Source organism: Stenella coeruleoalba (genome assembly GCF_951394435.1).
Source record: "Stenella coeruleoalba genome assembly, chromosome: 6".
NCBI classification, from domain to species: domain Eukaryota; kingdom Metazoa; phylum Chordata; class Mammalia; order Artiodactyla; family Delphinidae; genus Stenella; species Stenella coeruleoalba.
This window is the reverse complement of record NC_137151.1, coordinates 66,552,539-66,564,955: the sequence shown is the minus strand read 5'-3', so window position 1 is coordinate 66,564,955 and position 12,417 is coordinate 66,552,539. Positions and strand designations below refer to the sequence as shown.

Here is a 12,417-nt window from a genome sequence, read left to right as displayed (position 1 = left end):
CACTGTTCCCTGTGTTTCTTTACTACATGGATTCCTCCCTATAACTGAATTAGCTCATGAGGCTGCCCAGAGAGCAGACATTAAGGAAATTGGGAAAGACAGCCTGGGCTTATTACTGCTGCTACTCAGTATCTTTGGAGAGTAGTGTGATTGATATTACCTCTTGTATCCACTTTTCAAATCACCACTATAGATTTCAGTCTCAATTTGCAGAGCTATCAGCTACAAAAATGATTTTTCTGATACTTGAATAGATAAGAAACAGCTGTCAGCAGTTTGGGCTCTGTGAGAAAGGGAGGGTCTTCAAAGAATAAGTTTTGGGATTGTGAATCATCTATAGGCAAGTTGGGAGGGATCTTCAGGCCAGGCCAGGCCAAGTTGAACCCATACTGCACCCTAAGAATGGAAAGAGGTGGTCACAGGAATTCTCTTCAGTCCATAGTAAACTGGAGAGTTACTGATACTGTCACCTCCTTAGAGATGGGACCTTGGCAAAGCTACATCATCCCTCTGGCCTCAGTCTTCTCATCTGTGAAATGGGAAAGTTGGACCAGGCCATCTCTTAGAGTTTTTCAATGATATCTTAAAAGGTAGTTTTAGAATGTTTTTTGTTTACTGCACTAACCAAAGTTATAACAATGGTAATATAAGAGTTAAGGGAGAAAATAAGTCATCTAAGGTCTCACCTATATAAAAGGCATCAATGCACACACAGCTGGGGAGCAGTGAGCAACTCATTCTCTCAAAACAACAACAACAACAAAAGGGTGGGAATGACAGTATACAAGAACAGCAGTTGTTAGAGATTCCTCCCAGAGAATGCCACCACTCAATTGCTGCCCCTAGAAGCTAAATGCAGAGACTGTTCACATAAGCATGCAATATATTTTACTCATGATGCTGAAGCTGTCCATTATCCTCCCTAAGTATTATCTCTTACATATCTCTCGCAACCTCGTAAATCAATTTGCAGGGAACTGAGGATTCTGTTCACTTAGCTGCAGATATAGTAACTTATTTAAATAGCACATTAAGATCTATTTTATGTCAGGCTCTCATCTGTGTGGTTATAGGTGAAAAGAAAAAACCCCAGGGATGTCCTGGGAGAGATAAGGCATGGCATCGCCATCTGAGCTGCTGGAGGATTTGTGTTTTCCTAATCACTGCTCACTACCCAGAGAAGAAAGTAGCAGCTTTATTTTTTGAAAATTGAAATTTGGATTTCAGTCATTCTTGAGATGTCTGGATTCTTCTGTGATGCTGATTTTTCTCTCAACTCCTGTTCTGTGAGCCAGTACTAACCCTGGGACTCTGTAAGAGAATATCAGGGACCCTGTCCTTATAGATAAAGTTTTCACAGTGATAACTGATGACATTCAGTTCACTCTGCAAGAGCTAAAAGAATTTGTTGCAGGCTTAAAACTGCAAAAACATCTTTCCATGGCAATGGGATTAAAGGGTCCTCAATATCTTGCCTGCTTCCACTCAGGCACTTCTGCACTTTTAAATTCTTAAACTACAATCCTGAGGAAGAAGCTGGTAGCAAGGAGTAAGAAATGAGCGGGTTAAAAAAAAAAAAAAAAAGAAAAGAAATGAGCGGGTTGTGAGGAACTGAAAGTATTTATTCAAGTTCATTCAGCCCCTTAGTCGTTCAGGTCACTCCTTCATTCAATTAATAAACATTAGATTTCTTTTCTGTGACAAGCATAATTAGTGCCTCTCCCATTACCATTCCCACTTCTTCCTAGCTAACTGAACACCAGTTTTTCTTTGGGTCACAATGCACCCAGCCCCAGACCCGTTCCCCACTTTCTAAACCCCTCTTTGTAGCTAGGAATGGTCATGTGACTCAGTCCAGGCCAATGAGAGGTTATGTGAAATGGTTTCCAGGAAAATGTTTTCTTTCCTAATAAAAGCTGGGCAAATGTGGCTGACTTAGCTATTCATCCTACCCCTTCCCTTTCTTCCTGCCTTGAATGCAGACATAATGCCTGGAGAGGTAGCAGCTACATTGTAACCACGAGACTATAAGCTAACCCATACACACTAAAGCTGGTAAAAAGAAATGAATGGAGGTCAGAAGATACACAGGCCCCTGATAACATCATTGAACAGCTAATATAACATTAAAAATAGCTCACCTCTCAATTTCTTTTTGTGAGAAACAAACAAACAAACAAATCTGTTTGGCAATGGTTCTCAGTTTGGGCAATTTTGCTCCCCAGGGGACATTTGCCAATATCTGGAGACAATATTTATTGTCACAATTTAGGGTGGGGGGGTGTTGCTATTCGCATCTTAAAAGGTAGAAGCTAGGGATGCTGCTGTACATCTTATAAGGCACAGGGATAGCCTTCCACAACAAAGAAGTACCTGGTCCAAAACGTCAGCAGTGCTGAGACTGAGAAACTCTGGGTTAAGCCACTAAAAATATTTATTGTTTGTTATTCATAGTCAAATGCATTCCTAATTGATAGATTCCCTCATTTGAGAAATACTAAACATACACCATGGGCTAGACACTGTACCATACAAGATGCTAGAGATACAAAAATGAGTAAGAAGTCAACGGTCAAAGTCCAAATATGAAAGACTTGAAAACAAAGGTCGACTTCGAAAATGTCTGGATGTCTAGAGTTGCTCCAGACAATCCACTGGCAAAAGCATGTGGATCTCAAAGGATTGCTCTAGATTCCAAGAAAGTCAACTGGTCAACTCTGGAAATGTCCTCAGTGAGGAGTTTTATGGGTCTTCTCTCTTAGAGTATAAATTGCGATAGAAAGAAGGCTTTGTTAAGGGAGTATTAAATCATGGCAAGAATTCTGCAGTATGAAAGGGAAGAAGCAGCCTTCTTGAGCAAAGTAATTACTGAAGACTATTCTTAGAGTACAAATAGAGGCCAGGTGAGAGACCCTGACAAAGAAAAGTGACATCCAACACAGTCCTAGAGAGGACAAGGCTATTATGACCCATACTGATAAAGAGAAAAGTGTCAAAAATGCAAGAAGATGAACTCAAATTGGGCCAGAATAGATCATAAGTTTTTTCTAATCCCTTGGTGAAGTAGAGCTGGAAACTGTTTTCAGAAACCTGCTGTATAGTAGAGCGGTGGTTCAAAAGACAAAGATCCCAAAAAACAAAAAGCCAACTATGCTTAGGTTAACTTAGTAAACTGTATATAGTTCTCATTCCAGAATTAACACTGTTATTGTCAACGGAACTTTTATTCTTCTTAGAAAATTCTAAATTAAAGATCTCCTCTAGCTACCCAGGTTGGGGTAGACCTTTTGGCACTGTTACAGTTGATTCCAGGGTATGTATTGGTCAGATAAGGGGTAATGAATGCCTATGGTTTTAGCCTATCCACCCTCTTCCTCTCCTTCCTTTAACAGAGTCCCTCAGACCATGGTTCACATGGGGCTGACTCCATGCCCTGGCACTTGACCAAAGACCCTGCCAATCATCCCCTTGGGCACAGTTACTGATATAAGCACCAGCACATGACCCAGGCTGGGACAACCAGAGAGTTCCTTGCATGGGAACTCTCAGGAACTTGCTTGCTGCTGATGTCGCTAAGCCTTTAGGATGCTTCCTACAGGAGCTTCCAGGGACCGTCTCTGCCGACATGTGAGGAAGAACTGCCTAGCTGACAAGAAACTCCAAAGAGGGGAAGCAAAGCTGCTGAAAAGAAGACAGTGGTTTGGTAAAATGGCTTGATGTCCTGTATCCAGACATATCTTTGAACTTCCTAGTTATGTAAGCCAATATATCATCCCCTTTTAAATTTTGCTTCAATTCACTTCAGTTTCGGTCACTTGTTATTAAAAGATTCCTGACTAACACACCAAGTAAGCAGCCTGCTTTTAGAGGCTCTTGCCTTAATAGGGCATATGTTGTGTTATGTTAGGGAGCTCTAATCTAAAAGATTCCTTCTTTTCTGGAATGTGAGCTAAGAGGTGGGAAGATGAGAAAAGAGTCTAGAAAGGAGCCAGAGCAGAGCCTCTCCCTTGTCCTGTGAAGTCTGTCTCTTCTAGAAAAAAAAAACATCAGCGTTTATTGTAGAGAGAAGGAAGGAAAGTTTGTTTAAAAGTCACCTTTTTAATGTATCAAACTCTAATGATAGCATTTTCAAGCTGGGTAGAGACTTTTTATTAACTTATTATGGTTTCTTACCTTTTCTTGATAGAGAGCTACTTATCACTTACCTGAAATCTTATGCTCTAACAATCTAGATTCTACTTTATAATGCAGATTAAACTTAACCTCAACCAAGCCAGCTCCATATTCTTGTCATGCACTTCAGAACTGCAAGGACCAAAGAGTCAGTCAGGAGATGGTAAAAGAAGATAGTGATGAAGGGGAAGGAGTAAAAGTTTGATTCAATTCAATAAATATTTATTAAACACCTAATTTGTATCAGGGACAGTGCTGAACAGTGCTGGACAGTACAGATACAAAGTTGGCTGCAAAAGATCCCTGCCTCCCAGGTGGTTAACGTCAAGGTAAGAGACCGGCAGCTAGTTTCTACCTCAATGTAGTCAGCGCTACTGATGAAGCTCAGAGGGGCTCCTAACTCAGCCTGGGAGAGTCAAGGAGGGTGTTGCAGGGAAGAAAATGCCTGTTCAAAGTCCTGAGGAATGAGCAGGGGTTAGCCAGGGTAAGTCGGCTGGCTGAAAACTTGGAGAAGGGGGATTCAGGCACCAAAGCACGAGCACAACATGAGCTTTTGCTCAAAGCAGGGAAGCATGGAATGATGTGGGGTGTTCCTAGAACTCCTAAGTAGTCTGGTTTTTGCTGGAATGTGAGCTGAGAGGTGGGAAGACAAGAAAGAAGAGACTGGAAAGGTGGGCAGGATCCAGACAGGGAGACTCCCCATATCAGGCAGAGGGGTTGATGCTCACCCAGTGAGGTCTGGGATGGTCATTTCAATTAAGGATTTTAATCAAGGAAGCAACATGATTAGATAGGAATTTTAGGTAAATTGTACTCTGTGGCTCTTTGGAGAACAGAACAGGCATGAAGTCCATTTAGGAAGTTAAGTCAAGAGGGTGGACAAAAGAGCCTCAAAAGGTTTGGAATAGGTATTGATCAATGGGATAGAATTGAGAAGTCAGAAATAACTTATGACCAATTTATGGTCAATCGATTTTTAACAAGGATGCCAAGACAATTCAACAGGGGAAAGAATACTCTTTTCAACAAACAGTGCTAGGAAAAGCTTGATACCTATGAACAAATGAATTAAGTTGGACCTGTACTTCACACCATACATAAAGATAATTCAAAATGGACCACTGATCTAAATATAAGACCTAAAACGATAAAAGTCTTAGAAGAAAACATAGGAATAAAGCTTCATGACCTTGGATTAAGCATGGTTTCTTAGATATGACACCAAAAGCATTACTGACAAAAGAAAACACAGAAAAATTTGGCTTCATCAAAATTTTAAACTTTCATTCATGAAAAGATACCATCATGAAATTGAAAAGACAACCCACAGAATAAGAGAGAACATTTGCAAATCATATATCTGATAATGGGCTAGTATCCAGAGTATATAAAAATCAATAATTAAATGGGTAAAGGATCTGAATAAACCTTTCTTCAAAGGAAATAATACAAACGACCAATAAGCACATAAAAAGCTGTTCAGATTAGATAGTGGTTATTGTTGCACAACTTGTGAATACACTAAAACCTTAGAACTGTGTACTTTAAAAGGGTGATTTTTATCATATATGAATTATATCTCAAGCTGTTGCTTTATTATTATTATTATTGTTATTATTATTAAAAAGCCTTGGGAGAAGGGATGGGGGATTAATAAAGCCTTGGGAGAAGGGATCGGGAAATTCCCAAGGGAAACTTTTTGAGAAACTTTAGCAGGTAAAGTTGGCAGGACTTTTGATGGATTGTTTGAAGAAAGTGAGAAGACAGAGGTGACCCTAGATTTCTGGAGGAGACGAAGTAGAGGAATAGAAGGGAGAAGGAGATGAAGGAGATACCAGGGCACATAGCTCTCATGCCATCATGAGAAGAAATGGAAGTTGCTGATGAAGGAGAAGAGGTAAGAGTTTCACTTTGTTCAACAGACACTGATTTAACAACTGTTATGAATTGGGTCCTGGGAATGCAGTTCTCCCTCCTGTGAGCTCAAGTGGGAGAGGTAGGCCTTTCTGGAGGACTCAGAGGCTAAGGCCCTGGAATCTGCATGTAATCTCTGAAAATCTTTAGGATGTGGGCTCTGTGTATTCCCGACTTCTTATCATGCAGATGATGAAACACCTTTTACAGAAATATTAGGTTACTTGCCAAATACTATATCCAAGAGGAGACGAGAACTCCGACCTCCTCACTAAATTATATTATTTACTACAAGAGTTTAATAAACAAACCATAAGACTTTGAACTGAATGTGCTGTGCTGCCCTTGAGACATTGGCCAGAACACATCCCAATATGTGCAGTCATATGTGTTATCCCAGTATAGACCTTCTGCCAGACCACACTTCAGAGCCCACTGACCACAAAGCCAATGAGTGTTCACAGTCATTTTCTGTGATGTCTCAACAGCATGACTTCCAGGAGGTTTCAGCCAGCTGCCCAGCACTGTCAGGTGGCCTTTCTCATGCCTACCTGAGACTAGATAGATGAATGCTTCCAATCCACCTGGCCCCACTGATGAGAGGGTGTTGGAAGTAACCCTTTCTTTGAAGGCTCCATGAATGGAGAATAGGAAGGGCACTTCTAAGTCATTTTGCCAGATTATTCAAGGACGATGGGGCGAAGAAATGGTTTAGGTTTGGCCATGTCTGCAGACTTGGGTGACTTGGGGAAGCCCTTCTGCATTTGGGAACCCGACAACATAATCCTCAAAACACAGCCTTTCAGGTGTGCACGTCAGGCTTCAGTACTGAGTGCCAGAAAATACAAAAAGGTAAAGAGTAACATTAAACAAGTCTTTATCTTTTATTTACCACCACCTGATAAGCCCTGCCTTTGATTGTTTCGTCTGCATATTTCCTGCTAAGAGTTTACAAAACAGCACTCCTGAACAGGAAGATAAGAGGCGCACCTATTTGTTGAATAACATCAAGGGGGGAAACTGTTAACTCATCCATTTTGTTGTTAAGTTGCTCAAAAGGATCAAAATACCAATTAACCTGCTGGCTCAGAAATCTTTGATACCCTCAGATTTACTGACATTTTGAAACTCTTGTTCATACTTGCCTATTGGCTTTCTGATTACGAACAAAGAAGTGCCAATCTGTTTAGCATTTGACCTGTTTTCTTAAATATTTTTATGTATTCAACACTTAGTGGCTAAAAATACTTGACTAGTCACATTCATGAGCTAAAATAATCTTTTTTTGTTTGTTTGTTCCACCTCCAAATTTAAGAGGGAAAAAGAGGCTCTAAGACACTTCGTTTTAAAAAGCCATTTCGTTCTTATTTTTAATTTAAAAGCTCTCATTGCAAGGAATTTTTTTTGCCCTTTTGTCTCCATGCAATTTAGTGGCATTGGGAAGACCTGATGAAGCGACCTGCCATATTATGATCCATTCTTCCCTGAGGAAAAAATGGAAAAATGACCTGGGGCATTAGTTTCAGAATGGTGGTAAAAAGAAACAGATATTATAATGAATATTAATTTTCCTCTCTGGATATCCTCAGACACTAGTGTTCCTCAGAGATGGTTTTTTGTTATTCTTGTTCCTTATTTCTTCACGGAAAGTTTTGTGAAAATCCTACCTGTAATCATATGCATGTGTAAGGCATACCTGTGGCAGCTGTTCAGAAAAGAGCAGCATTTCACTGTTAGGTAAAGGCAGTTTCTGGGTTTAGAAAGCTCTACAGCAATTTTTGCAATAAACATTTATGGAATGCAGTAGACTGAGGAGATTAAAAGTGTGGCTGCTATAGCCAGACTGCCTGGGTTCAAATTTTGGCTCAACCATTTACTAGTGTGGGATCTTGGTAAAATCACTTAATTTCCTTCTGTGCTTCAATTTCCTCAACTGTAAAATGGGGATAATAATAAAGCCTAGCTTCCAGGGCGGCTGTATGGATCAAAGGAGATTATATATTTGGGACAATTCAGGTGCTCTGTAGATGTTAGCTATCACATTATATCGTGCCAGATGCTGGGAGAGGCGTGGATGCCTGGGTGCATTTACATTTGCCAGAAGCTTGACCCATTTATGGAGGGATAATTTTGTCATAGCAATTAAATATCTGGAGATTTTGAAACCTAAGGATATATAACAGATAAATATCTATGGACATTTTTATTTTTCAAATGTGATCAGGAGGGAGCTTAACCTGTCCTCCAGATGACTGTATAATTTAGTTGGAGCACAGGAGAAACACAACAATGAAGCAAGTAAATGCTAGCTGGTAACTAGCCAATTCCATGTTTGGAGGCAAGTGGGCAGGAGGAGTGATCCCAGGGGACAGAAGGGCCTTGGCAGAGCTGTGTTGAACATAATGTAGTTCCCAAGATACCAGACTGACCTCTTCACAAACTCTTCAAAGAGGATACGGTGGGAATAACCCTGCTGGCGGATGCTGACCGTCTCTAGGATGCCTGTGGAGCGGAGCTGGGCCCGCACTCTGTCTCGGGTGAACTTCAGTGCCTCTCGGTCATCGTTGGGCTTGATGCAGCGTACAAAGTGGGGCTGACCCACCACCATTTTGGAGAGCAGATCCATCAGAGAATACTACCAGGGAGAAAAACACACATGAAATGAGGTTACCACAAACATAACAGATAATTACGACACAGGCCTGCTGGGCCTCCAGGGCAGTTTGTTGGCTCGTAAACAACTCATGGAACCTTTGAGGCTACACAAGAATCCAACAAAAAGAAATAACAATATAAGTTCTGACAAGGACTTATCACTGCCCACAGATTCAAAAGTATTCTTTAAACATCACCTGGTGCCAGGCAAGATCCCATTTGGCAGAAACTCAGCCGCCTAAGAACTTGCTTAGGTTACCTCGTAACTCCACCACCAGAACTAGCTTGTCTCTGGTATGCCGAGGTGTTCATAAACTGTATCCATAATGTAAAATATCCAGCTTTGGCTCCCCGACTCAGGGGTTAGAGCACTGGTCTCATAAAATGTCCAGCTTTCAGGAAGGGGTCAGTTGCTTCTTCAACCTAACAATCACCAGAAAGTCTAAGCAAACCTTACCAATGTCATTGTTAATAAGGCAGAGGAAAAACAAGAAAAATAAAGAGGGCAAAGAAAACAAGAAAATCAGCGGGAAAACAGATTATAATGAAGATGAACTAACATACAGCGAGTGTCTGGCAGGGGCGCTCGCAGAGAGAGCGCACACGGAAAAGCTGAGCGGTGCTCACTGCTCCTCACGGGCACCCACTGTGGCAGCTCCTCTTTTGGACATGCCTTCAGGGGCAATTACAAGCCACGTGTAAAATCAGTTTCATTATTTCATAATCCTACCTCCTACTAATCCAATACACGGTTACCTAGCTTGGCAATGTGCCTTTTTTTTTAGCATTTGGGGACCAGTATTTTGAGGACACCCAACTGGTTGTTATGGATGTATTTCTGAAAATTGTTAAGCCAGAGGCTTCTTCTGCTGAAAGAGGGACTCTAGGATCTTGAGGATGCCTCACAGAGTCCATCAGAGCCTCCAAATCCCATGGGATACACACACACACACACACACACACACACACACACACACACACACACACACACACACTAGGAGGATATAGTCAAGCCACTAAAGGGACATGATCAGGGTAGGTCTCAGATAAGAAATAAGTGGCAATTAGAAATGTCCAACCATGAGGGACGAAGCAGGGGCTGAAAACCCACCTGCTGGAGAAGGGATCACTGCACAGATGGAGTGCTGGACCCAAAGTCCTCTAGGCCCTTACAATCCATACCCCTGAGGCCAATTCTAGTCTGCCTCTAAAGCACAGCTGAATACGTCAGACTTCTCAGCTTTACATCTTTCTTGAACCTGCTAGCTTTTGGTGGAACCTTCTTTGCACGGTGCTGGCTCCCAGGCCCTACCCTTCAGCCTGCCTGGCAATTCCAGCTCATGATCCACTTGACTTACCATTCCTGCCAAACCCCTTCCTGTGGCCGACCCCAACTTACAACCTTATTTCGTCGTCCCTGAGTTCAGTAGTTCCATCTCTGGCTTAACAGCATGTCCGTCGTGAAGCTGCCTGGACCTCAGCTCCTCATAGTCAATGATCTAAAAGGGGCTTCCAACCCCAATGCTTCATAATTTGAAGATAAACAAATCTGTTCAAATTAGTACAAATTGACAGTGTCTTATCTTTCTTATCTAATGTGCATTTGACAGAGTCCCTCTAGAGATGATGTTTTTACTCAAAGGAGTCATTTCACCAGATGAGACATGAGGAATTGTGGTAACAGAGATGGGAAATAACTGGGCTCAGGCAAATGGGTCTTGCAATGGGTCAATTCAATCTAGGAAAAGAAAGTCAAAGCTAAGACATAGCCTCTCATGAACTTGATAAACCACCTTCTGGAATTGTATTAACTACTTTACTTCTCAGTAAATATGCTGGAAAAGTGGCTGACTCCAGTAGTTTTAAGGCCAAGGAGCAGCTGAAATGCTAACAGAATCAGCACATTCAATGGACAGGGCTATGTGCCAGTGGCAGAGAGGGCCTTCTGTAGACACTTGAGGGCTCATCTGGTCTTTCTGAGATCAGAGAACACTGTCTTCAGAGGGGAGTTCCCTGTTATAATTTTCCTCTCCCTATACACCACCACCTTTCTTAAATGACTCTTGAGCTTTGCTCTTATTTCAGTGACTCTGTGGTATCTGGGCCTCTTGTGGGAAGGGTTGGCAAGTCCTTTCTGGAAACAGGCAGAATAGAGATCAAGAAGACTCCATACCCGGAAGTAAGAAGCCATGGTCTGCCCCTTCATGTTGGTGGTTTCTTCCGGATGCCGTATCACCTCCAGAGTGTCCACCTGGAACACAGGCAGAGGTGAATGGTTTGAGGATATAGACAATTTATTTTCCCCAAATCTGAAAGGTAATTTGGTCAAATATCTGAGGGGCCTTGATGTTTAGGACACAACTGTACAGACCATGGGGGAGGATTTTAAAGACATCTAAAAGAAAAACAGAATTCGCACTGTTCTACTCTCTTGACAATGACCGAACTCTGTGACATACTATATGGTCCCAGTACAAACCCCCAGCAGTGTTATTTCTGTATTTCTCCATGCTCTAATGGGCCACTATTAAGTTCTCCAATAATGTCACATGAGACCAAATTATTTCTTAAAAGAAAACTGGGCAAAACCCATGAGGCTGGGTGATTACAAAGCCCCGGACCCAAAGCCCCGGACCCAAAGCCCCGGTTGCACCACAGGGCATTAGGGGAACCCTTTTGCCTTCCGGCCATCAGATACTAACCCTGCCACACCCCTCCTGCCGCCCAGAGTTACCACGTGCTCACTGCGGACCAGAGCTTGGGATACACCTGTTCCCAATCATCTGCCCCAACTACCTGGGCCGACTGGAAGGAATTTAGAATGAAAACAACTGTAGCCAACAGTTGTGGCACCCTGTGTTCCATCATTTTATCACAACAATAAAATTCCTGCTCCCGCACACACAAAGCTATTTGGTTTGCAGAGCACATGAGCGGCGTTTCAGCACCAGCCTCCTCTGTGGCAGCCTCCCATCTGCTCGGAACAGGTGGCAAGGGTATGAAGCACAGACATTTGAACTGGAAGATGCTGCTGTCAGCACGTGTGTTCCACTCAGTGGATTGCTGTCCAGGCAGCCACCCCCCCATGGGGTGAGAATGTCTGCAGCCTTGTTCAACAACAGTGAGAAGTGGGTGCTAGAAGGGACGGGGCCATGGGGAGGTGGGTGAATAATGACGCTTACCTCGAGGGGCATTTAGGAGACTGTGTGCAAAATGGAAGAAAAGGCTTCAACTGGCTTGGATAAAGAAAACAGGTCTGTTTAAGAAGGGGAATAAGTGTGGAGCTAAGTTTTCAAAAACTAGAAAAGCAACCTAAATAGTGAGCAGGAATATAAGGGTAACTCTGAGAGAAGTAATGTCAGGGGTCGGGGGTCGGGGGGCGGTCCGCGGTGCAGCTTGCATTCTCTAGGCTGCAGATTGGATCTGTTCCCACAGCCATCATTTCATTTGGATGCAGCTGAAGCAATGGTACAACTGCCTGTAGGTCTGACTTTTTAATATTTTTAATGAGAAAGGAGGAAATGAGAGCTCTGTGTTGAGAAGGAAGGCTGCTCTCACAGAGAAAAGAGAAAAACACAAACACACCCACCCCACCTGCAGAGGTCCTATGGTGTTATCTGCAGGGACCACATGGAAGGTTTCTTCCCCATCTCACCCCCACTTGGCGGATAGAGC

The 12,417-nt window shown here is 42.5% G+C and overlaps 1 protein-coding gene across 14 annotated transcripts in view; it reads right to left on the bottom strand.

The window, feature by feature from the left end:
• The window catches only part of MYO3B (myosin IIIB), a 506,873-nt gene that overhangs the window by 179,516 nt on the left and 314,940 nt on the right, over positions 1-12,417 (bottom strand). For all 14 annotated transcript variants that reach the window (XM_079925177.1, XM_079925176.1, XM_079925182.1 and 11 more), the window contains 2 exons: positions 10,916-10,993; positions 8,517-8,722 (listed from right to left, as the gene is read on the bottom strand). In XM_079925177.1, coding sequence (XP_079781303.1) covers positions 8,517-8,722; positions 10,916-10,993 — 284 coding nt within the window. The remainder of the gene's footprint in view (positions 1-8,516; positions 8,723-10,915; positions 10,994-12,417) is intronic.